Source organism: Canis lupus, chromosome 5, assembly GCF_011100685.1.
Source record: "Canis lupus familiaris isolate Mischka breed German Shepherd chromosome 5, alternate assembly UU_Cfam_GSD_1.0, whole genome shotgun sequence".
NCBI lineage: Eukaryota > Metazoa > Chordata > Mammalia > Carnivora > Canidae > Canis > Canis lupus.
Window position 1 is genome coordinate 71,076,875 of NC_049226.1, and position 24,128 is coordinate 71,101,002.

The 24,128-nt window shown below is 42.1% G+C and overlaps 1 protein-coding gene across 4 annotated transcripts in view; it reads right to left on the reverse strand.

Annotated features, from left to right (window-relative positions):
• Nucleotides 1-2,238: 2,238 nt before the first annotated feature.
• GAN (gigaxonin) overlaps nucleotides 2,239-24,128 on the reverse strand; it is a 60,742-nt gene continuing 38,852 nt past the window's right edge. For all 4 annotated transcript variants that reach the window (XM_038538205.1, XM_038538208.1, XM_038538207.1 and 1 more), the window contains exons 10-11: nucleotides 14,910-15,019; nucleotides 2,239-14,822 (exon numbers count right to left, since the gene is read on the reverse strand). In XM_038538205.1, coding sequence (XP_038394133.1) covers nucleotides 14,641-14,822; nucleotides 14,910-15,019 — 292 coding nt within the window. In that variant the 3' untranslated portion in view covers nucleotides 2,239-14,640. The remainder of the gene's footprint in view (nucleotides 14,823-14,909; nucleotides 15,020-24,128) is intronic.

Sequence of the window (24,128 nt, forward strand, 5' to 3'; positions counted from 1 at the left end):
GTCAGTGCTCTGGTTCTTTTCCTGGCTGGACCTATTCCACTGTATGGATGGAGCACAGCTTGTGTATCCATCCGTCCGTCCATCCATCCATCCATCCATCCATGGATGGTCATCTGGGATGTCTCCACCTTGTGGCTAATGTGGACAATGCTGCTGTGAACACCTGCGTACAGATGTTTGTTGGAGTCCCGGTGTTCGTTTCTCTTAGGTGTATTCACCTAGGACAACTGCTGGGTCACCAACCCCATGCTTAACATGTCGAAGAGCTGCCAATCGGTTGTCCACAGCAGCCGCACCGTTTCACATTCCCACCAGCAGCACCTGGGGCTTCCCATTTCCCTACACCCTCAGCAACACTGGATATCTTCCATTGTTCTGACAGCCGTCCCGGCATGTGTGTCAAGTGTTGATCCTCCACTTTGAAAGCAGAGCGGAGATGCCACCCGGCCCCACCTCGATGATCCAGCCCAGGAAATGGATTCCCAAGGTCATCCTAGAACTCTGCCCTCTGGGGCCCTGGCCCCTGCACTGCTCTCAGCCCAACCCCACCCCACCCCCGGGCGACTTTATCAGCAGGGAATGCACGGCATGCAGAGCAGGAGCCTCGGGTACAAAGGACTGGGGTCTGTGGAAGCAGCTGATCCCGCCCTTAGAAAAAATCCAGTGCAGATAACTCAGAGCACACCCCTCTCACACCCAAATTTCAGAAGCTGCTCTGAACCACAGGCAGGTCACGGGAATGAACTCCCTTGAGTTTTCCAGAAAGCTACAGTTTTTTTCTTCTTTTTTTTGTGTGTCGAAATACAGGAATGAACCAGTACAGGTTTCTTTTAAAATAAAACAAAACACACACAAACCTACTCAAACTTGGTGTTAGATTTTTAAAGACCTTTAAAGATTCTTAAAGGTCTTAGACCTTGGCTCTTGTCAGCCTTTATTCCAGCTAAAAATGGTAGCAGTGGGCAGCCCGGGTGGCTCAGCAGTATGGTGCTGCCTTCAGTCCAGAGCCTGATCCTTGAGACCCAGGATCGAGTCCCACATCAGGCTCCCTGCATGGAGCCTGCTTCTCTCTCTGCCTGTGTCTCTGACTCTCTCTGTGTCTCTCATGAATAAATAAATAAAATCTTTTAAAAAATAAATACAAATAAAAATGGTAGCAGCAGCATGGACCCTCCTAATGGGCTCTCATCTGGGGGTCTCCCTTGACTGACTCCTTCAGCCACAAAATGTTTTGATTTTTCTACCCTTGGCCATTAAGAAAACAAATGAGTGCTTTCAAAAAGGTCTGTCCCCTTCCCAGAGAGACAGGATGCTGGATGGCCTGGCCTTGGATCCCAGCTCTGCCTCTACCCCAGTCCTGGGCCTGTGGGTTTGGCAGTGACAAGTTCTCTGGGCCTCAGTCAATCTGCTAATAATATGGGTTGTTGGAAGGATGAAGTGAGTTAACATGTGAAATGCTTAGCAGCCCCGACACAGAGCTGGTGAACAAGATATGTACTCCTTTGTAGCAGCCAACAGCGTGAGGGTGACGGGGTGACACATCCCCACATCTCCACCTGCGTCAAAACCAGCAAAGTGCACCTCCCCCATTTATAACAGGCAATCTGGGGTATATTCCTCTAGGATTGGGTTTATACACACACACAGATACACATGTACATATACCTATATACACACATTCCATTATAGCTGTTCCATTTCTTCTTCTCTTGCTGTGATTTCAGGAAGGATTCTATCAGACTTACATAACTTTGATATTACTGGTGGATTCTCTAAGCCCCTGACCTTTGGTGGACATCTCCCTTTGGCATGTTTTCAGTAGCACTGGCCATTGTAGGCTTGCTGTCTTTGGGCACGGCAGCAAGAGGAAATTAGAGAGACTTCTATTTGCCGTAGAAGGAATTATTCAACACTTAACTACATTATCAGTATCAAGATCCTCTATTACTCGGAAGTGTAATTTCTTTCTCTCTTCCAAGGAAAGGAAATTTGAAACCGCTTCTGGGGGAAGGACAGAGTAGAGATTTATTCTGGTAGGGCTGGAAGCCACCAAGGCAATGACAGCGAGTGGCCGTCAAGGAGTAGACCTTGGATCAAGAGTCAGGATCCAGGCAGCTGAGACCCAAACCATTTCAGTTGTGGTGCGAAAAGGACAATATTCTGTTTGGAAATCAAGTCAAGTTTTATCGATAATGCAAATTTACTAGGAGCTGCTGTAAAAATTCGAACCGATCAGAATGCCTTCCCCATCAAATTGTTTTATTAGGTTAATTAAACAGCTTAAAGACAATTCATTTTGTTCAGTACCCTTCTAGAAAATATTTCAAGTTTTAAGTGAACTTCCAATACATAAAACAAAATTACTTTACCATAGACAAATTTCAGATCAAAATACAACACTCTGTTTCTGTTTTCTTACAGTTATAAAATCCAGTCAATACAAACTACATAAAAAAGATAAAACACTTTCACTGATCCTCGGTACAAGAGAACAGCACAACTGCCGTATGTTCCCAAAGCACAAGTCCTGTGCTTGTTGAGAGGGATCGACCCAGTTACCCCACAACACACTGAAGCAGGCGAACAAAGTGCGTCCTACTGGATTTGACAAAATGAACAAACTCTTTTTGCATCAGTATCACTTGTAAACCATAAAGCAACTCTGTAAGAAAAGTTACTAATTCAAAATTACTTCCACTTTGCTAAATTTCATACCAGCAAAGGAATAGAAAGTTACTCCACAGAACAAACGAGTACATTTGGACCATAGGATGTTTGAGACATGACATTTCAGCAAAATCAAGTTAGCACAGTTTCTCTATTTGTCCTACTGAGTTTGAGGAGTACAATTCTACAAGCTGCAGCTTCCCAGAACTTCAAATATTTCCAACTGTCCATATAATGTCTTTCATTTAGCTTCTGTGTATTTCATTGCAAATATTTTTTTTTTTGATTTTTAATTTTTAGCAATATGTGCTTCCTGAAAGATCAGGATACCTATCACACACAATACAACCTCAGCTGAACACACATCTGAGCAGACTGCTCAACTTGGAATCTTTGCAGGTTATAAAAGTTGCAGGGTTTGAACTAAAACAATTCTCTGTATGTGCCATGTCAGAAAACATAAATATGTTAATTAAGCGTTCATACCAGATGAGTTCTGATATGGTGTCTTCTGAACTTGGTATTTATGAAATTTTCCTTTAAAAGCATCAAAACGGCAAATCAAGAGTGTGCTAAAAACCAGTTCTTGACCAGTTAGGCCAGCTACTACGCAGGCGACCAGCCAACAGGACCGTCACCAGCAATTCTGTGGGTTCGGAGCCCACTGTGAAGATCAGCCCTGAATCTTGGAGAGTCAAACTGAATTTACAGTCCTGTTTTAAGGAATTCCCTTGATAGCTTTCTTCTAGCAGGAGATCTGCATCAGTGATTAAAACCAAATGAATCTACACGTTTATAATGAGTTATGGATGGATCTCATTCACAGATTCAAGCATCCCTGTTCCCAGGAACATACAGCAATAAGACGACGTCGGCCCGAGGCTGCCTGTCACGCTAAAAGCACAGTAGGCTGCTGTGAGTGCTCGACATTTCTGCCGAAGCCATGACTCCTTTTGTGCGGTTGTCACAATTCAGGAATGGTAGGATTCGAAACAAAACAAGTATCACTATGTCCCTGGTGACACGGAGGGGTACAGGAGTGAGGAACCAAACAAAAGCTGTGTTATAAATGAGTCAAAATGAAAAGAATCCCATCAGCAGAAAAAGCCACGGATTATTTAATTAGGCAAGTGTTGCTAAATAGCCTGTGCTTTTCTCGACTAAAAGGCCACTTGGTATATCTCCCACCATAAAATTACCTGCCCCACGGAATTTGGCTGTTTTCATGGAGACCTTGAATTCTGAGGTCCCACGGAGGGAAAAAGATGCTGTGAACCCACAGAAATTGGTTTGTTTTTAAGCTGATGATACCCTTTTGCCCCATGTATCAGATCCTACATAGTTTTTTTTAATTTTTTGTTTTGTTTTTATTTTTTTTTACAAAGCCTAAGAGTCAAATTCAATAAGCACATGCTAGGTTAATAGTAATACATCTTTTTTCCGGAATTTCTTTTGAAGCAAAATCTCTTTTGAAAAAAATATGAAGAAATGGTCTCTCTCTGATTGTAAACGAGCAATTCTAATTTCCGATTCTACTCACCATTTGAGTGGCATGTGTTTTTAAGTCAGAGCTAACTAAGAGAAGGAGACCATGGTCTTGTTGCGCTTGAACAAACGCTCACAAGGACGGTGCGGGCCGAAGCCCACGGTCCCGGTCCTGCGGTGGGTGTGCAGGTGGCTGGGGTGCAGGCGAGCCACCTGGGCCCCCTGAACACGCCTCGCCAGGCAATGTGGGGCCCGTACAGTGCCTTGTGGCTGGGTGCTGAGGTAGTACGTGTGGCATCTGGAGCCCCTTCTCCTGGCTCGGAGAGGAGCCCCGAGGACCTCCAGGCAGGTGTGGAAGGCGGCTGAGCTGTGCCCCAGGGAGGCTGTTCTAGTCTCCAACGGCTTGGGGAGCCTCAGCTCTGCAGCTGGCCATACCTCAGAGGGAGGCTCTGGCCCTGAGCTCTAACCCGGGAGGAGCAGGGTGGCAAGGACTCTGGGAAGCTCCCCGGGGCCTAGGGGACAGGTCTGGCTCTCTTGCAGCCAGCCAGGGCCAGCTGGCTGTGGAAAGTGCTAGTCACAAAGCTTGGGTCAGGAGCTCCCAGAAGAATGCCTTTTCAATAAATATTTTTAGGCTAATGGTCTGGGGAACAAGAGGAGGATTTTTTCTTGCCCCCCTCCCCCCCATTCTTTTTGGGATACATACTTTATAAGTAGTTAAAACCCTCGGCTGGGACAGGTATGGGATGAGGAGCAGAGGGCAGGGTGGGAAGGCCAAGCAGAGTGTGTCAATAAGATGACCCTTGAAAACAAGACCAAAATAACTTCTTCCACAATGACTGAAGTCCCTGAACTGGTACAGAGAGACATGCCAACTGAGAGGAGCCTGTTTCCTGGTCTTTGGGCAGCCACGGTGGGATGTGGGGAGGAAAGCCAACACCGGTTCAAATGGAGCTTATTAGTAAGTGAAGACAACTCAAGAAATGTAGAGAAAAGCACAAGAGATGGGAGAGCACAGATGACTCCCTCCCAAGGACTCAAGTGCATGCCCCAGCTGATGCCTGTTTCCTCTATTTTGGGGCAGATCTTTGCCAAAGCCAGTGGGGCCAGAAGAGACACGCAGAGTGAGGCGCAGCCTCCCATCCCTCCAGGACTAAGACTGCCTTAGGCTTTCATAGAAGAGGGAAAGTAAAGCCACCAGCGGAATCCGATCCCTTAGAAACTCTTCTCAAAGGAAGACAAGAATCCATCGAGCTGGAAGGGGCCTGAGGTGGTAAGCCAGCCCAACTGGCCCAGCACGTGAGCCCCCTTGAGAGCATCCCAGGCCTTGGCCACCTCTAGGCCCTGCTCAAAAGAATGCAGTTTTTACTTATTAGCTTTCTTAAATCTGCAGAGGTACTGACAGATTTCAAGCAAAAAGGAGATAAAAAGCAATAATCGCTGTACTAGTTGACAATATGGTTTTAGGCAAATCTCTAGAACTGTGCCTATTTCTGAAAGTTCAGCTGAAGAAGGCCATGGCTATTGGCCAGAGGCCACAGTAAGGAGGCTGTGGATAGGTGGTGGGCAGGAAGGGAAGAGAGAGAGAACAGGTTGAAAGGGACAAAGACTCTTCTCCTTAAAAATCAATGTGCAAGTACAAGCCCTCCCACCCCCATGTTTTACTCAACTGTTCTTCTGCAAGGAGCTTTGGAGATCGTGACCAGTATCCTGCAACAAAGCAAGAACCCTCTCACTGACACGATCATGCTGCAAGAACTCTCCTAGGGGCATGTCCAGAGATAAATGCTCAGAACCAGGGAGGGCACCCATTTTACCATGAGGCCATTCTGTCTCCACATTCACTGTCGGCCTGAGCCATGCACATCTGCTATGTTCTAAAGACATCCCCACAGGCCAGAGCCTCAGGCCTCCAGAGCCCCCACCACCTACCTCGGGCTTGCTCTCCAATGGTGGCACCCGGAACTGGGTCCTGGGGCCCATCCAAGGGCAGCCCGTGGACAGAGTAGCAGAAGAGGTTTCCTTTTCTGGCTACCAGTCCCCCACAAAAACGCTCTTCTTTTTTTGTTGTTTTTAATTAATTTTTATTTTTTAAAGTATGCTCTACCCACAACATGGGGCTTGAACTCACGACCCTGAGATCAAGTCACATGCTCTACTGACTGAGCCAGCCAGGCGCCTGCCTCTATTCTTATTTTTAAATAGCTGGCTTATGTTCAAATCATCAATAATTCCTGCCCCACCCATTTTTTTTCTTTTTCATTTAGGAACTATCTTTTCTGAACCTAGATATAAGACTCTCTATTTAGCCATTTATTAGACTGTCACAGTGCTGCAGACCCTAACACCCAACACTTCATCCTTCTCAGCACTTTTCTCAGCCTTCTTTTTTATATGTTACTAAGAAAAGCGTTACAAACCTCCAGCCATTCTGGGCAGCACTGTCAGGCACGGCTGTTCCATACATTTCTCAGCCTTGTCGGCTCTGTTTCAACTGCCTTTTCTTATTCACAGAGAGATCAAGAATGATTTTATAGAATGCCTTCCATGTTGTTACATCTGCCAGTCCCAGGGTGTGAACCGGAGAGGAAGTGACCGTAGGAAAGGGTTAAGGGGCTCACTTTCTGTATCACTTTAAGTAATCCTACTTTATTTGAAGGTACAAAAAAGCTCTACACACACACATACACAAAAATGTATTTGTAACATAAATTTTGTTTGCTTAAGTTTCACATAGCATCCAAGTTAAGAGAGAATAGGTATACTGATCTCAAATAGAGATGTAAAATATATCGTTTATTTGACCAGTAGAGCCCACTACTTGTGACATCTTAGGGTAAAAAGAAAGATTCAACTTTGATAAAGAGTTTTAAGTATTATTAGAGGACTTCATTAGGCAAATTCTGATTTGAGGGTTATTTAAAATAACTCTAAATATTCTAAGTACATATTATGGGATGTTTCAGTTCTACAGAATCATCCTGAATTCAAATATTAGAGCAGCAGGAGAGCAATGGCATGGGTCCAGAAAGTAAATCATTTTATCAACACAAATATCCATTTACTTATAGATCCTGTGGCAGCAGACATTGGAATGGGGAGGTGCTAAGGCCAGGACATACCACGAGGGCAGTGCTGCCCCCCAACCAGTGACCCGAGGCTGTGGTGAGTGGCCATAGCAGCCACGGTTACAGCTCAAGCATGGTGGTGCTAGGTTCTCACCTTCAATACGTATCTGATCTTCAGAGCAGCCCAAAGAGGTAAACACCCCCATTAACCTACATCTGTAGGTAAGGAACTGGGCTTCAGGGTTAAAGGGTCCCGAAGGGTCCCCAACAGCCTGCGGTGCTAGTCTTCATCTCACCTACACCTGGCACCATGGCCTGTGTGTGCCTGAAGCCACTAGGTTTGCTTGGGAAAAAGTACATCAAGTGTTTATACATGTTTTCCTCAAAATAACTGAAAAGGTTGAGGCTCTAAGGCAGAAAGTCTCAGTTCTCTTGGAAACCACTCAGGGAAAGGTCTCACACCTGCTGCCAGACCCACATGGTGCTGACGTACTGTCATGTGGGGAGAAACTCTGCTCTCTGCTCTAGAAAGCACAAGCTGAACAGCGAGATTGTGTTAGAGCATAGTGACCGTTCCATTGTTAGGTTTTATCTGGTCCGTAAGTTATTCCAGGTTGGCTAGGTTTTTAGGAACGGGCATAACTCTTCTGGGCACTAGCGATGCTGGGTAATTCCCGTGAGAAACCACCCCAGGAGGGGAAGGTGTGACTGCAGGGCATCGGGGGGCCTTGCGGCCCCCCCGCCCAACTTACTAACTGGGGAAGCTGACAGATGCGGGTGCGGACAGAGCCCACGTATGCCACATGGACAAGGCACATTTGACTGATGTCCAATACAAATCCAATTACTCATGAGTTTAAGTATAATGCAATTCTGTGCTGTTTGGTCAACCTCAATCAACTCTGTACTTCCTTTCACAACCCCAGCATGTCAGATCAGAACGAAGAGACGACGAATCTACTAATGAGCCTCTGTTTTCATCAAAATTAAAGATTCCTGGGAAACAAATTCATGAAAATACACTTCATAGCTCCTTAAACTGCTCACAGTAGCACCTTGCAGACCATGAAGCACGGTAGCCCCAAGCATCTGAGCTCCATATTCTGGGTCAGATTCCACAGACACCTCCTATCTGACCATAGCAGGATAGGGAGTGAGTCCTCTGTCTTACACAGCAGTGCAGTTTAAATATACTACTTTCCTATGTTATGAAAACATAGTCTCTTAAAGACTCTTTAAAGTTCAAGTTGAGTTTCAAGTAATCATTTTGCAGCAGCTCTAGGAGAATGATTGTTCCTCCTGATTAAAAGTGCCTATTTAAAAAAAATAAAAAGGTAGTAAAATGGAAAACATGCCTTAGAGAATTGTATTCCTCAAGGCCACCCGCTGCTTGCTTCCAGGCTTTTGTTAAAGGACAGAATGTGTTGAATTCTCCTAAATTGGCAGGGGATCAAGCACAACACTACATAATGAGGTAGCTGAGAACAGAGTTTTTCCTATAAACACAAAGAACAAGGGAATAAGTGCATGTAATTCTCATCCAATTAAACAGGAAACATGATAAAGTGAGCTACATATAGTCATATTTATACCAAGTTCACAGGTTTAACTGGAAAAAATTAAATCCAAGGTTCTAACATATGTCTTATTTGTAATTGATGAGTAGGAACAATAAAAATAAGGCATTTTAAAACCTATGATTTTTGTGGAAACACCAAAAATAAAGGTCTAATAAATATAATCTGCTGACCAGAAAGAAAGTTGAACCTGCATCTACTTGGGATCTGAATTATCTTAAGTGGCCACGTATTTATACAAGTCACATGGAAGGCCTGATCCTTCTCCTCGTTACCTTAATGCAGTGTATACCCAGGCTGTGTGCACTGCCTTCCTCCCTCCGGCTGATCACTTCTCTAACGCAGATCACAGTGACTGAGGAATTTATGGCAGCTAGGTTGGACCACAAGGACGCCAATATTAAAAATTATAATTAGCCCAAATTTCGGCTGAGCAGCAATTTTAAAGTATTAGTTTTTATCTCAAAAAAAGAAAAGAGAAGGCGACAGGTATTTCCCTCTAGGTAATTAGGCAATGTCATTTTATCTATCAGGTATATGATGTGGTGAGGAAGAGGAGAAGCTTAAAGACCCAATCACTTAGAGAACTTCAGTATTAGAACCAAACGTGAGCAAGCCTTCCTCAAAGGTATGCCCTTAGACAGAGTCATAACTGAGCTCCTCAGATATCACATAAACACAATGACTGTCATGAGACAAAGCTGAGATAGATTTAAGATTAAAAATAGAATCACTTCCAAAAAATAGAAAAGTTTAAAAAGTTTTACCAGTTGGTGTGCAAAAAAGGAAAAGTCTACCTTTAAATACTATTGATTTTACCTCCAAGAGGCAGCAAAACCTCAACCTGATTTCATATTCTCTGGTTATGGGCAAGTGGGTCATCCCTCACCTTTATACCATACATTTTTGTAATTCCTGAACTGACTAAACAGAGTACTTCAGGGGTTGTTAGAAGGTTACCAAAATACTTTCTCCACCATTCTAAGACACAATCTCTTCTCCCTTACTGATCAGATGTGGTAAGAAAAGCAGTATAAAATAAAGCTCCAGATTTTTAAAAGTAAGAACTGCTTCTCCATAAAATACACTTAGTACTTCTGTTCTCACGACCTTAATAAATTCTTAAATTTCCTATAGCTAACGGAAAGAAAACCAAAGATCTTTCAGCTGACATCTGTGTAACTTATAAAAGGACATATCTGGAGGCTTATGTTATGCCACAAATGATTATTTTATGACTAAAAATACTTGTATGCCTAGAAAATTAAGTGGTAGTCTCAAAGGCTGAACGGTGAAATGATAATAGAAAGACCCGGATTCTACTTCTGGTTTCTACTCATGTGAGAGGTGGGAAATGAAGCCGTATCTACTGGGCCTCAGAGACTGCTCTCTGTCCAATGAGGGGGGCAGTGGAGGGCACTGCACCCATTGCAGGAACGTGAGGATCAAAGCAGTTTATTATGGGAAAGGCTTGGAGCCATATATAAAAAACAATAAAACCCAACATTAAATGCGATAAATGGCATTAGATGTGCTAAGTACAGGATCCCCCCCCCCCCAATCCTACAGAACATTTGGAGACCACCAAATTCTGAGTCCATATGTCAGGCACTTTTTGCATTTTTTAAATTCTGTATTAGTTCCTCACTCTATAATATGAAGCCAGTCTGTGTACAAAGTTTTTCATCTAAAATCCAGCAAAATAAGTCGCTCATGAGAGAACTTCTCAATCCTGTGAAGAACACTGCTTTGATTACAAGGGTACTATGCACTGGCCAACCATTTACTGACTACCTGCTGTGTGCCAAGCACTGGGATTAGCAGATGGCCAAGACAGGGTTGCTGCCCACAAGGAGTTTATGATCTAGAGGGATGGCAGCATGACAGCTCCCCAGAAATCCAAATAGAATTCTTAGTGGGTGCTCTAGAAGCATTTGCTGATTAAATCCAGGGCAGCTTTTTCACACTAATTGGAGTCTCCACTCTCCCTGGTTCCCCCCAAGGTTCACACACATGAGGGGCAGCTGCAGAAAGAGAGCAGTCTCACCCTACCCTTCCACCAGGTGCTTTTTAAGGGGGTTCCAGTGCCTTTTAAATTCATGCAAAGGGCCACCTCATTCTTTCCCCAGATAATCAAATGTCTTCATCTGACCACAGGAGACTCCTCTGGAATTAAGAAGACCAACAAGAAGGTAACACTGCAGTGTTTTTAGTACTCCTTTGAAAACTTTTTGGTTTGGTACACTGAAGTCAGAATGCACCAAATGGAACCCCAATGGACCAAGGCAGCTAAAGAATTTCTCTAAAAACCTAGCTTACTACCATGAATAAGAAGGTACCATAGCAAAGACAGCCCTATCTTTACCAGGTCAATATAAGGATGTGTTTCCTGTATATTGCCTGAGGATTACCCCCCCCCCCCCATAAATTATAAAAATGGCACCTTCAAAGCATTATTGAAGTGGTAGTGCAATATAACAAGACACTTCAGTACAAAGAATATCATCACTCATATATTCTGTCTGGATTGTTGCAGTTTGAGCAAAGCCTACTGTTAGCTATCAATTCCTCACAGCAATGAAATAAAGAATTAATGAAATAAACAATGAACTTAAAAATTTCTTAGGCCAAATCTTTATAGTCTACCAACTGTACTAGTTGGTAAACACTGTTTTTAATCCCAGTAAAGAAATGCAGACATCAAGTAAAACTTACTACAAACCACAACGCTATGGATATTTACACCTGACGTGAGCTTAACACAGTAGTATAAACTGAAGGGCCACGGGCTCAAGAATTTATCTGAAGCACCAGGAGACAGTAATATATGTAGTTTGGAACTACAATTTAAAAAGTAAACATATATAAACAAACTTACCAAGACACATAACACACACATTCTCTCCCTCTCACAGGATATACACACTATCACACGCTCACAAAAAAAAACCACTTCATTTTAAATTAAACACTTACCTCTTCGAAAAATCTATATTTGGATGCATTAAACAAACAAACAAACAAGCCTACTGTAGACTGTAGCCTAGGAGAGATCCTTTACATATTCATTGACTCTAACCTGAGACAACTTTCCTTCTGTTGGCAGGTTAATGAAAATACATTGCACTTCCCCCAAAATTATTTTATTTAAAATTTTAAGATCTGTTCTCAACTGCCAATTCCAACCTACACCCGGTAAAAGTGCCTATGATAAAGAAGTATTAAAAATTTATCAAGAAAAGATGTTTCAAGGCATAAGTGGAATGTTAAAGCGAACCTGCATGAAATGAGTTAAAATTTATTTCACAATACTGAAGTAAATATCATTTACAAAAAAAGTCATGATTAATTTTGGAACATAATAAAATTAAATATATTCCTACACTTCAACATAATATATATATATATATTTTCATATATATTTCACATATATATGAAAATAACAGTTTGGCACTTAGCAGCTTCTGTTGGTTATAGCATCCCATATTATGTGGCAAATTTATTGTAAAAAACATTACTTAAATTTCTGCAGCTACCGTGTCAATGAACAGAATAAAAAACTAAAAATGAACTGTTTTTATAAAATGAATTGACCAAGTCATGCAGGCACTGTAAATATTGCAGTAGCGACCCATTCACTCCTCAACAATGAATTGTCTCCTTGGAGAGGCCTGGCGTAGACTGGAAAGTTTTAAACTTCAGAGATTAAACAGAGAGAGTTGCTGACTGTCATGGCTTTCATAGGACATCAGTCACTGCTTTCATGTACCTCAGCTGCAACTTCTGAAGGCCAAGGTTCTGTTCCACACAGGATAGGTTACCCAAGATAGTTAACTTTTCCAGCAATTTGCTTCCCCTAGAAAATGAGTATCTAATTGAAAAAAGGAAGTTTCCTTTCTTTGCAGTGGCCATATGGCTTGCTTTGATGAAAAGATACCCCAGGCATTGCTGGGACAGTGTGCAGACTACAGCTGACTGGTACACAATACAAAGAAAAAAGGTCAACTTTGCTTTATACATCGAATTCGACTGTGATACATGAATGTGTGGCAAATCTGGCCTACTGCCTCTGATCTAGAAGATAAACACTGCATGCCTTCTTTTACCAGTACTTTCTGCCACACATAACAATTTTTAGAACCCCCACAGGCAAGGCTTCTTCCAGCAACGTTTATAGCATTGTACTGACTCCTAACAGGTGTAAGAAAAAAAACTGCAGATGGGGGTTATCCTTTTCTTCTGTTCATGGGTGGGGAAATATAAGCGATGTTTCATATGCATGTTTTTAACAATATACAAGCATTCCATCTAGGAAGTTTCCAGAAGAAACTCCTATTCTCAAATTTATAACCAAATGATACATTTATACATTTATTAATCATTAAGACAAAATACTGCTTCTTCTAGCCATTTACCAAGAGGGGGGAAAAAGCTGTAGAAAACAATCAGAAATGAAGAGTTTGGTATTAAATTGATTAGAAATCTGATATTGCATAAAATTCAAATTATGACATCATCAAGCACTTTGAAGTCCCCGAATGCACACTAAGGTGGCATAATTTGAATGGAAAACAAAGTATCTTACAAGGTAAGTGCTACTAATGACAGACTTTTTCCCTCAGTGGGAAGTGGGGTAGTGTGGGGTGACACAGGAGAGCTGTAGAAGAGCAGAGGCGGAGGAAGAGATGAATTTGCTCTACTATGAACAGAATGAAATTAAGTTGAGGTAGTTTATTCTACCAGCCAAACTTTACTTATAATGTAATTTGTCTAAAACTCTTGCTAGTGAATGTCATTGAGAAAATTCTGTTATAAAGACTAGATTCTTAACACAGGTATGCATTCTAAGACAAGTTTTCAATCTCAAACAGGAGTAAACAAGACTTTGTGTGCTTTCGGACAGATTGAAGGTTTTGATCCCTATATATTTTGTCTGGACAGTTTTTGTAGTCATAGTAGATCTTTATTATTTGTCTGACTTAGGTCTTTCTTCTAGAAAATCTCCTATTCTGCTTAATAACCTCGTGTTTATAAAATGGTTCTAATTATTTGCAAGGAAGAATGGCACTGCATGAGATCCTTCACAACTCCAAGAGAACTACCCCAGAAACTATGGCAAGACCCACCTGAATCAACACAGAAGTTAGCAACTTCCCTTCAGTTCACAAGAGGGCTGCAACCTGACTCATTAATTTATTGAACCTTTAGATGACTAAGATAGAATGTCATAAAAGAGAAATTTTATCTTAGTTTCAATTCATGATAATATAGTTTAAAAAAGATTCTTAGGACACAGTACTAGTAGTAAATGGAGACTAACCGGCATACAGTCCAATCTAACATTTTAGGCACAAACCTTAATTTGTCGGGCAGGGTTAGGCGTGATATTTCCTTCCAGGTGCAGTAGAAAAGCAATCTTGGTATGTTTGGATATGTTGATTTGCATATATGGATTTTTGTTTGTTTACCAAAGCCAAGTACTAGAACACAGCAGTCACTCAGATAGGAGTTCCCTTCAGGAAAAATGCACCCTAGTATTTTAACTTCACTATTTTACATGATACCGATTCCCATTTCCCTTCTCCTTTTGACATTTACTAGCCTGTTTGTCTGCAGACACATCTAACTGGAGGAACGGATTCCTCCAAGTTAGCTTTTTCAACAGTTACAGGTTCTCCCAAACGAGAGTGGAAGCTCAGGCTTCTAAGCATTATAGTAAAACCACCAGAGTTACCATACAAAGCCCGGCACACAGAGCAAGTTTCGGCTGCCACCTCTGTTCCCCTCGCAGAAAGCCGTGTTATGGTGCGCTTGGTCAGGAGCTCTGCTTCTGCTCTGTTTTCTCCTCAAGGTGAATGAACACGAATACGGAATAAGCCTTGCTGAAGCTGTAGGCGGAAAAGCTTGCAATTTGCAATGCGTAAGGCTGCACACCCTGTGCGGCGAAGGTCAGATGGAAGGAGTGGTTTGGTGTGGTGCCAGGTTCCTGTGCTTCTTTTAAACTCACGCACATAGTCGTAATTGGTACCTAGACCATAAGAAGCGGCAAAGGTGATGCAAGGCGCCTTGGAGTCACCAGGAAATAGATCCAGCAAAATCACCACAACGTCCTTACCTGTATCAAGATCTCCAATAACATAAATACTGGCTCCTATGGGTACAGCTCCATAAACGAAAGAGGAACTGGCAGGGATGCATAAGTTCTGGTCATTAAGATAGATCCACCTGAAAATGAACAGATGGGCAAATCCAAGGAAGTCAAGAGGATGACCACAATATCCAGGGAGACCATCAAACTTGGGGAGCCAACAAACAGCACTAGGAACTGCACCAGTTCAGCTCGACCTGCATTCCCATTGCCAGGTAACTGCTGAGTTCTCTCCCGTCACTATGGATACTAGTTTTGCCTGTTCTAAAATGTCACATATATTAAAACGTAAAAAGCATGCACTTTTCAATCAGCTTCTTTTGCTCAGCACAATTCATCTACACTGTTGTGTGCAGCAATAATTCGTTTCTTTTTAAGTGTTATTCCATTATATGGATAGACCAGAACTGGTTTATGTGTTGACCTGCTCATGTTCATTTGGGTGATTGTCAGTGTGTGGCTGTTGTGAATAAAGCGGTTTTGGACACTGGAGTGCAAATCTTCTTTGTGTGGATGATGTCATGGAATTGACTGGTTTTGTGGCTTGAGGTACATTCTACTCGATAAGAAAATGCCGCACTGTTTTTCCAAAGCATTGTGCCATTCTGCATTCTAATTTGCAATGTCTGGGAATTCCAACTGCTTGGCATTACCAAGCCTGCTCTCAATACTGCTGGTTTTTCTAACTGTAGCCGTGTTAGTGGTGTGGGCTTCCCCAAGAAGGGTGCTGGCTATCTCCATGTGCGCTCACTGGCCGTTTTATCTATCTTCTTTTGTGAAATGTCTGCTCCAAGAGTTGCTCATTTTTAAAATTGGGTTTTCTGTCTTCCTACTGAATTTTAAGATTCTTTTGTGTTGTGGGATGCAAGTCCTTTGTTAGATACATATATCATGAATATTTTCCCCAGCTTGTAGATTATCTTTTTGTTTTCTTAATTGAGCCTTCTGAAGAATGGTTTTTAATTCTGACAAATTCCTATTTGTTTATTTATTTAAATAGTTCATGCTTTCTGTGCCCTTCTTGGAAATCCCTGCCTATTCCAAGGTTGCAAAGGTCTTCCTCCTATGCTTTTTTCTGGAGATTTCACAGTTTCAGCTTTCACATTCAGGTCTTATCATACATTTCAAGTTGAATTTTGGGTATGGTATGAGGTAGAAGTTCACTTTTCTTCCATACAGATATCTAGTTGCTCCAGCATCATTTGCTGAAAAGACGTTTCTTTCTCCCACTAAATTGCCTTGGCATTTCTGTTGAAAATCAATTTAATAACCACAAAAAGGATCCAGGGCTCCACAAAGAGGTAGCTGATTCCCCAGATGAGACAGAAAATACAAGATGAGTCTGGAGCATCTTGTGCTGCCAGACAGGAAGGGCTTAAGAAGGGTAGGGTGTGTCCAAAGGACATGGAGCTAATAGGGAGGTTCCCAGTGGCCAAAGCTGGAACAGCTGAGCAACAAAATGAATAATGATAGTATTGGATTTATAACTTATAAAAAAAAATATCTGTGAGTTCATACAGATACAAATAAGTAACTGAATATGTTAAAAAAAAATAGGGAGGAGAGAACGGTCTTTACTGAGTTCCAGTTAACAAATGTAGACAGAATGAGGGAAATAGATCAACATTAGGAAACCACCACAGTTGTAACTACTGCTGGTGTAACTACTCCACTGATAGGTGCTTAATTAGTGGTGAAAGTTTGAGAAGAAATGGTGTATTTGCACATTCTCATTTATCTCTTCCAATGTATTTGTAAATTAAAAGGGAAATATAGCAACTTTACAGTGGAGAAACCCAACAGACACTACCTTAACCAGGTAATCAAGGTTACTGTCACCAGTAATAAGACATGGAGACAGCATGTCCTCCTTGATGGAGTGTATCACCTCTGTGGTGCTCCTGCCAAAGATGCCTATCCTCAGCCTAATCACGAGAAATTATCAGACAAATCCAAATTAAGAGATATCCTATAAAAACACGGACCAACTATCTTCAAGAATATCCTGGTCATGAAAGGCAGGGAAAGACCAAAGAACCATCACAGGTTAAAAAAGACTAAAGAAACACAACTCAGTGTGTTGTCAGTTCCCACATGGCATCCCAGAGCAAAGGGAAAAGAGAGATTAGTGGATAAGCTGGTGAAATTCGAATAAAGATTAGCATTTACTTAATAATACCGTGCCAACATAAATATCTTAATTGTGATATCTGTACTATGGTTATGTAAGATGTTAACACGAAGAGAAGCTGGGTGAATGGCTTACTGGGGATTCTATTTTTGCAATTTTTCTTTAAGTGTAAAATTATTCCAAAATAGAAGTGATTTTTGTTTAAAAAACCACCACCACAACAACCGTGGATTCCACTGTATAATAACATTCACTTAAGGTAATTGGAACAAATAATTTCCTTTCAATAGCTAATGACATAGCTGGGGTAAAGCAGCTCTAAGTCAGACCCTGGGAACATATCTAAACCCTAAGAACTACCAATGTCCAGGCTGACATGCATTATTGGAGCATATGACATACAGATGTTATTCCTGTTCTCTCTGTGCTATGAAGTGTCCAAGAAGCCAGCAGCTCAGACCTAGTGCATCTGGATGTCAAATATAAATGTGAAACTGTTCCACTAAGAACAGTGCTTTTATTTCAAAGAACTCTTCCCAGATTGTTATAAAGCAGCAGCTTCCATATTTTGAATTCTAAGAAACAGGGAAGCAAAATTATCTGTCCAAGATCACATAACAACTCAGAAGCAAGCTAACGTAAAGCTGCTATATTTGAAAAACCTTCATTCAACACTTGATTCATCTTATACCTGAATGTTGACTGGTATCCAGCAGTTTGCTGGAACTGGGACTACAGCTTGGCTCCTGGTTTCAAAAGGTCTCTAGGAAACAGGGGAAGGGAAAAATTCAAGAGCTCTCACTGAAAAGTAAAAATAGGGACGTGAACAGGCCTTTGAAAGAAAATGTTTGAAAATATCAAACTACAATAACTGGCTAATTCACATTTTATGTCTTCAGGGCTAAGCATCGCTATCTAAACCTTGACATTTAAATTCTTCTCAGGTTCTGAATCAAACGAATCCAATGACTGTCCCCCAGACCTTGTCTGTGGCTGAACCCTACACCCAGGCCCAAACTCAGGGGAGAGGCACACCACTCTTCTGGGCAAACTCATGATGGGGCCATGTGTGTCCTCACAAGAGTAACTGGTACTTCTATTTTTTTTTTTTTTAATTTTTATTTATTTATGATAGTCACACACACACAGAGAGAGAGAGGCAGAGACACAGGCAGAGGGAGAAGCAGGCTCCATGCCGGGAGCCCGATGTGGGATTTGATCCCGGGTCTCCAGGATCGCACCCTGGGCCAAAGGCAGGCACTAAACCGCTGCACCACCCAGGGATCCCTAACTGGTACTTCTAAATGAGCATCAGTGACTAGACTGTTTACTGAAAAGCATATCAGAATACAACAATATTTTGGCATAATTTTGTAGAGTTGAGAATCTCACATTATTCCTCCCAGGAATAATTAAACAGAGCTCAAGAAACCAGTCTATGTAGATGATCTACCAAATTTGGTCCAAAGCAGATCAATGACTCAGAGTTCCTGAGTTTCAGAAAAATAATCCTAGCTGATCTATTTCCTATAATGCTAAGGGTTCAAATGAAATGAAACTAACATAAAAACTTAACTGCATCATGTATTTAGCCGCTGCTTTTAAAGCAGGTATAAAAGGTATATGGCTTTGCCTTCTTTCTCTGCCATCTATCACCTCGCTGACCTTAGACAATTTAGCTGTCATCTATAAAGTGGGGATACCAAACACCACCACTAACATCCAGTGACCTGTGGCGATGACATGACATGGCCAGTGCAAAATACTTCACATACTATCTAGCACCAAGTGGGCATCAGTAAGTAGCAGTCATGCTTGTAACGGATGAAAGCAATAGTATCCCCTTAGTTCCAATGTTTCCAAACATGGCCTTATTAGGACCTGAGGCTACAAGACGTGTCCTCTGGTAACTTAGAATTAGCAATGTCCATTGTGCAGGAGATTTTTAGAATATAGCCTGGTTTGTAGCAGCGAGCTTTGGCAAGAGCAGAGCAGGAGGGAAAGACAGGCAAGGAGAGATTGGGGTAGGGATAGCAATCAACTGGAGAGGAGAAGGAAGGACAGAGGTTTCTGCTTCTGGCCAGGGAGAAAGCAACTCTCCGCAGGCTGACTGTCCTGCAAGAAGCAGCTACAAACTCTGGACAAGATACAAAAGACAACTGCCTGAGGGCTCTGAAGACTGAGAAAAAGCAGGCAGGTTTGAGATAAAAAGTGAAAGTTGAAGAAGCAACACACACGAAGGGAGTTTCTGCATCTTCGGTAGCTTTGACCAAAGGCAGGGTGACACTGGCAGCTCCAGGTGGCTGCAACCCCTGGAGAAAAATCCTGCCGTCTTTGTGGTCACTGGAATCAGGGCAGAATGTCTTGAGGCAACCAGAATCTCCTGAGTGAATACAAGTCTCAGAAAGAGGAGAGCCAGAGAAGGATGCCTAATTTTATACATATGCACTTGTCTCAAGTCTTCAATCCCAGAGTCATGAGTGCTTGTAACTGAGGCTGGCTTATAGAACTGAAGAGAGGTTGGAACCGCCATGTGCAGCAGTGTGACAGCCAGCCAGGAGCCTAGGCAGGTGCGAGGGAGGCCTGTTGAAACTCTCCGTGTAATGCTCTGAAGTGCCAGAAGAGATGTCAGGGCCTCAGCAATGTGCCATTCACGATGTTTGGGATGTAACCCATAATTACTCAACAAAAGAAAAGCCAGAAAAATGAGAACCCATTCTCAAGAGAATAAACCATAAACAGATGCCAACTCCAAGATGACCAAATGCTGGGATTATCTATCAGGTGGCAACTCGAATGTGGCTACCAGAACTACATTCAAAAGAGAAAGGAAAACATGTTTATGATGAAAAGATGGGAGATTTCAGTAAAGAAATGAAAAAATCTAAAATTCTACCTGAAGAAGCTGGTAAAGGAAGAACAGAATAAACCCAAAGAAAGTAAAAGGAAGGAAATCATATGGACAAGAGCAGATGACAATGGAAGGCAGAACAAAGTGGAAAAACAGCCTTGAAAAGATAAATGCAGTGGTAGGCTTTGCGAATAGAGGGCACCGGAGGGACTGCAAGGCCAGGCAGCATGAAGGGTTTCTTTCCTGGAGTTGGTATGCCTTTGTCCTTCCTCCCATCAGCTGCTGCCTGCAAGTGTGCAGGAGACTCAGAGGTGCGGGTCCTCAGTGAAGTTCTCTGCCACCCAACACGCAGCGTCCTGCATGCACTGGCCACACCACACCCTTGCAGGGTGGGGGGATGTCTCTTCACAATTTGCTCCTTCTTAGGAGATTTCCCTCAGCTCTAAAGACAGTAGTAGCTGCGTTTTTCACAGTAGCAATTTTTGCGTTCATCAGAGCTCTCTTTCATCAGTTAGCAGTTAACCACCTCTTACTAGTTTATAATTACATGAATTAAATTTTCCCTGTTCAGGGTACTGATGTGGTTTCTGTCTCTTGACTGGACTGTGGCTGAAACAGATTTGTCAGGAGAGTGGTTCAGCTCCTCATCTCTTACAAAGGCATCTGTAGTACCTGCTACTTCCTAACCATCGATCCAAACACCATAATGTCAATGGGGAGATCAATATGATGCTTTAAAGGAACACGAAGGTGATCAAAATGTTCCTGGACTAACATACAGTAGACAGTAGAACCAACATAGGCCTGAGGCCAGACAGTGCAGGGGTACTGCTGGCCCTGCAGGGCAAACTGCTTCTGGTGATCCTTGCAAATTGGTGCCAAGACAAAGCATTAGCTGGGTTAATAGCTGCCTACTCTTGCATTTTCAAGTTTTTGATGGTGGCACTAATTACTCTAACTTCCTCAAGGATGTGGAACTGTTTCTGGTTTTCTGTCACGGTAGGAAAGGAAAGTTATAGTGATTTCCATGCTATCCTTCCTACTGTAATGGCCCCCAAGCCTTGGGTCAGAGAACCACCACAAGATTCTACTGGTTGTCAAGTGTGTCTGCTCAATTATACCTTCAGGGATCAAAAGATGAAACTGACAGGCCTTGACTTCAACAGTCACCATGACTGTCCTATAGAAGCAAAAGGTGGGAATCCAGGCTGAGCAGGTGCATGGAGGCAGTCAAACACAAGATGGGTTAAGAGGTGAGCTGGAGTGCAGGACAACAGGAAGGAAGAGACTGGAAAAGACTGAACATTTCTCTTAACCTCAGACAACAGAGGGCTCCAGCAGGAGGCTACATACTATTATCTTTGTTTGGTAAGCAATGGGGGAATACCCAGAGTTTCCAAGAGGAGAATGAAATGACCAAAGTCAGATCAATCTTTCAAAAACACAAACAGGCCAAATGCACAGGAAGACAGGTTATAAGGCTAATGCCATTGCACACATGAGAAAGTGAACACAGTAGGGCAGGAGCAGAGAAATGAAGGTGGGTGACGTGGAAAATATTCCAGAGTCTAAAAAAGAAGACAAGACTTGGCAGCTGATAAGACATGTAGCATGGGAGAGAATCAACAATGAGCTTTTTTTGAGTATGAATAACTAGGAGGATGGTGGTATCAGTGAAAGAGCAGAGACACCGGGAACAGAGACTGCCTGTCATTCTGGGTATATTAAGTTGTTACTATGACATGATGTAATTTATGGCAATTTCTTTGCTTTCCTTCAAACCATTTTGTTTTTAGTCAGAAACACAGAAAATAAGATATGGCATTTTTCCAGGAAAGTTTTAACCTAAAAATAGGGAACAAAGACAGGAAAGACAAGAGATTACTTAAAAACAATAAATGGTCTCCAATCTAATACAGATTGCTCATCTGGCAACAGTTTCAACAGTACGCAAATATAACATACTTGGAAACATCTGCTCTTTTAAGAAATAAACTACTGCTGTATGTTATTTTCTTCCTATAGATATTTACAGGAAAGCCTGTATTTTTAATGCAATGTAGTGTGGTGGCTGAAGAGATGGACCCTGGGGCCAGAGTTCAAACTCCTTGCTACCTTTGTGTCTCTTGGCACATTACTTAACCTGTGTTTTGGTTTAAAGTAGGAATAAAAAGAGCACATAGGGACTCAGATAGTTGTTTTGAAGACTGAATGAGTTACAAATAAGTTAGTATGTGGCACTTGGTGTTTATGTCTGCATCATATAAACAAGAATCCTATATGTTATATTGACAAAAGAAATATAGCTTTCTTCATTCTATTACCTAAAAACTAACATTGGTGGGCACCTGGCTAGCTCAGTTGGTAAAACACATGACTCTTGATCTCAGGGTTGTGGGTTCCAGTCCCCACACTGGGCCTACAGCTTACTTTAATAACTAATACTGGATCCAAAAAAAGAAACTAATGATCCATGAATTTATTTGGAAGTGCTTTTAAGTAGCAAGGAAGGAGCCATACTCTTATGTCTAATACTTATGAACTGAAAGCAAGTAATAAGCTTATATTTAAAGCTTATCAACTATTAATTTGGAACAACCTGACAGAAATATAAAAGTTCTAGCAATTTATTGCACGTCAGGGGCAGACTGAGAAACTCTGCAGCCAGATTTTAAGTCCTATATACAAATGGAGACAGGGTAGGGTGAGGAATACCTAAGTGGCCTTGATTACTCCAGCAAACAAGGGGCAGCCTCTAGTTCACACTGCCCAAACAGTAGCTCAGTCATTGTGAAGAAAGCACAAGTCAGTATTTTATGGGAAACCAAACACACTAACCACTGCTTATATTTTTAATTTTTTAAAAAGATTTTATTTATTTATTTGAGAGAGAGCGAGAGAGAGCGTGCTAAGCAAAAGCAGGGGGAGTGGCAGGCAGAGGGAGGGAGAAGCAAGACTCCCCACTGAGCAGGGAGCCTGCCAGTGGGGCTTGATCCCTGGATCTGGGATTACCACCCAGCTGAAATAACCACTGCTTATAAACGACGCTGAGCAGTCTTGAGATTCGCTTGGGGAGGAGTTAACATGCCACTTTATACCTTGGACAGTTAGCACCCACAGTAAGGTATCAAGAGAGATGTAGAAAAGTCCAAAATTCTGTCCTGCCCCCACCATAGCAGACATTCTCTAAATTGCTCTCATACTTTGTCTAATAAGTTCTCCTAAGAGGGTCTACCCCTGTAATTCATGGGGGAGGGGCTAGAGAGGCTATACAAATATCCTCAATTTAAAATACATTAAAAGTTAGATAACATTTACATATATTTCTAAAGTAACTGTTCATGGTTTGCCCTAATGGAAAACATGAAATTAAACATTGCCTTCTAGCACCCCCTACTGGTGACAGGGTTGAAATACTGTAACAAGATGAATTTTTACATGACCATTTCCCTGTAGGGTTTAAATAGTCCAGTTTAGTGGTTACCACAATAAATCCTGTGGGAGGAGAGAAGGGAAGGAGGTTGGTGGGAGGGTGGCTACTCTACAGGACGAGTACGGCAACCAGTCAGATGTTTTAAGACTCTGTGCTCTGTGACCCCACACTTCACCCACTGAATCAACTTTCTGTCAAGCGTTTAACACAGGCCAGGGACGATGCTGGAGATAAGGATCTGTGGACAGCTGAGCTGAACCTTGCCCTCAAGAATCTTATGGTTAACGATTGCAATGCAAGAGACATGAACTGAATGTTAGGGGATCACAGATGGAGGAGCCTAAACTGGACTAGGAGATGTTAGAAGGCTTTCTCTAGCAATGGTGATTAAGCATAGTTTTGGAAGAGGCTGTATTAACTGGATAAATATTGGAAGGGAAACTTTAGACAAAAGGAGTAATACAAAGACATAGAGCTAAGATCATCATAACATGTTTTGGGGAAAAACGATGCTCAGTATAACTCAAGTGAAGCATCTGTGTTGAACAGTAGCAGAAAGAATAGAGAAAGGCCCTATCACAGAAGGCCTTATATACCAGGTTAAGGAGTTAGCTTTCTCCTTCCTAAAAGCCAGATGGAGCCAACAACGATTTCAAACAACCAAGGCTCAAGGTTTGATATACATGTCAGAAACACTTTCTTATGGTTTTAAGCTACAAATACTTCTCAAGTCTCTGATTAAACCTCTAGTAGGCATTAGGTATAATGTCC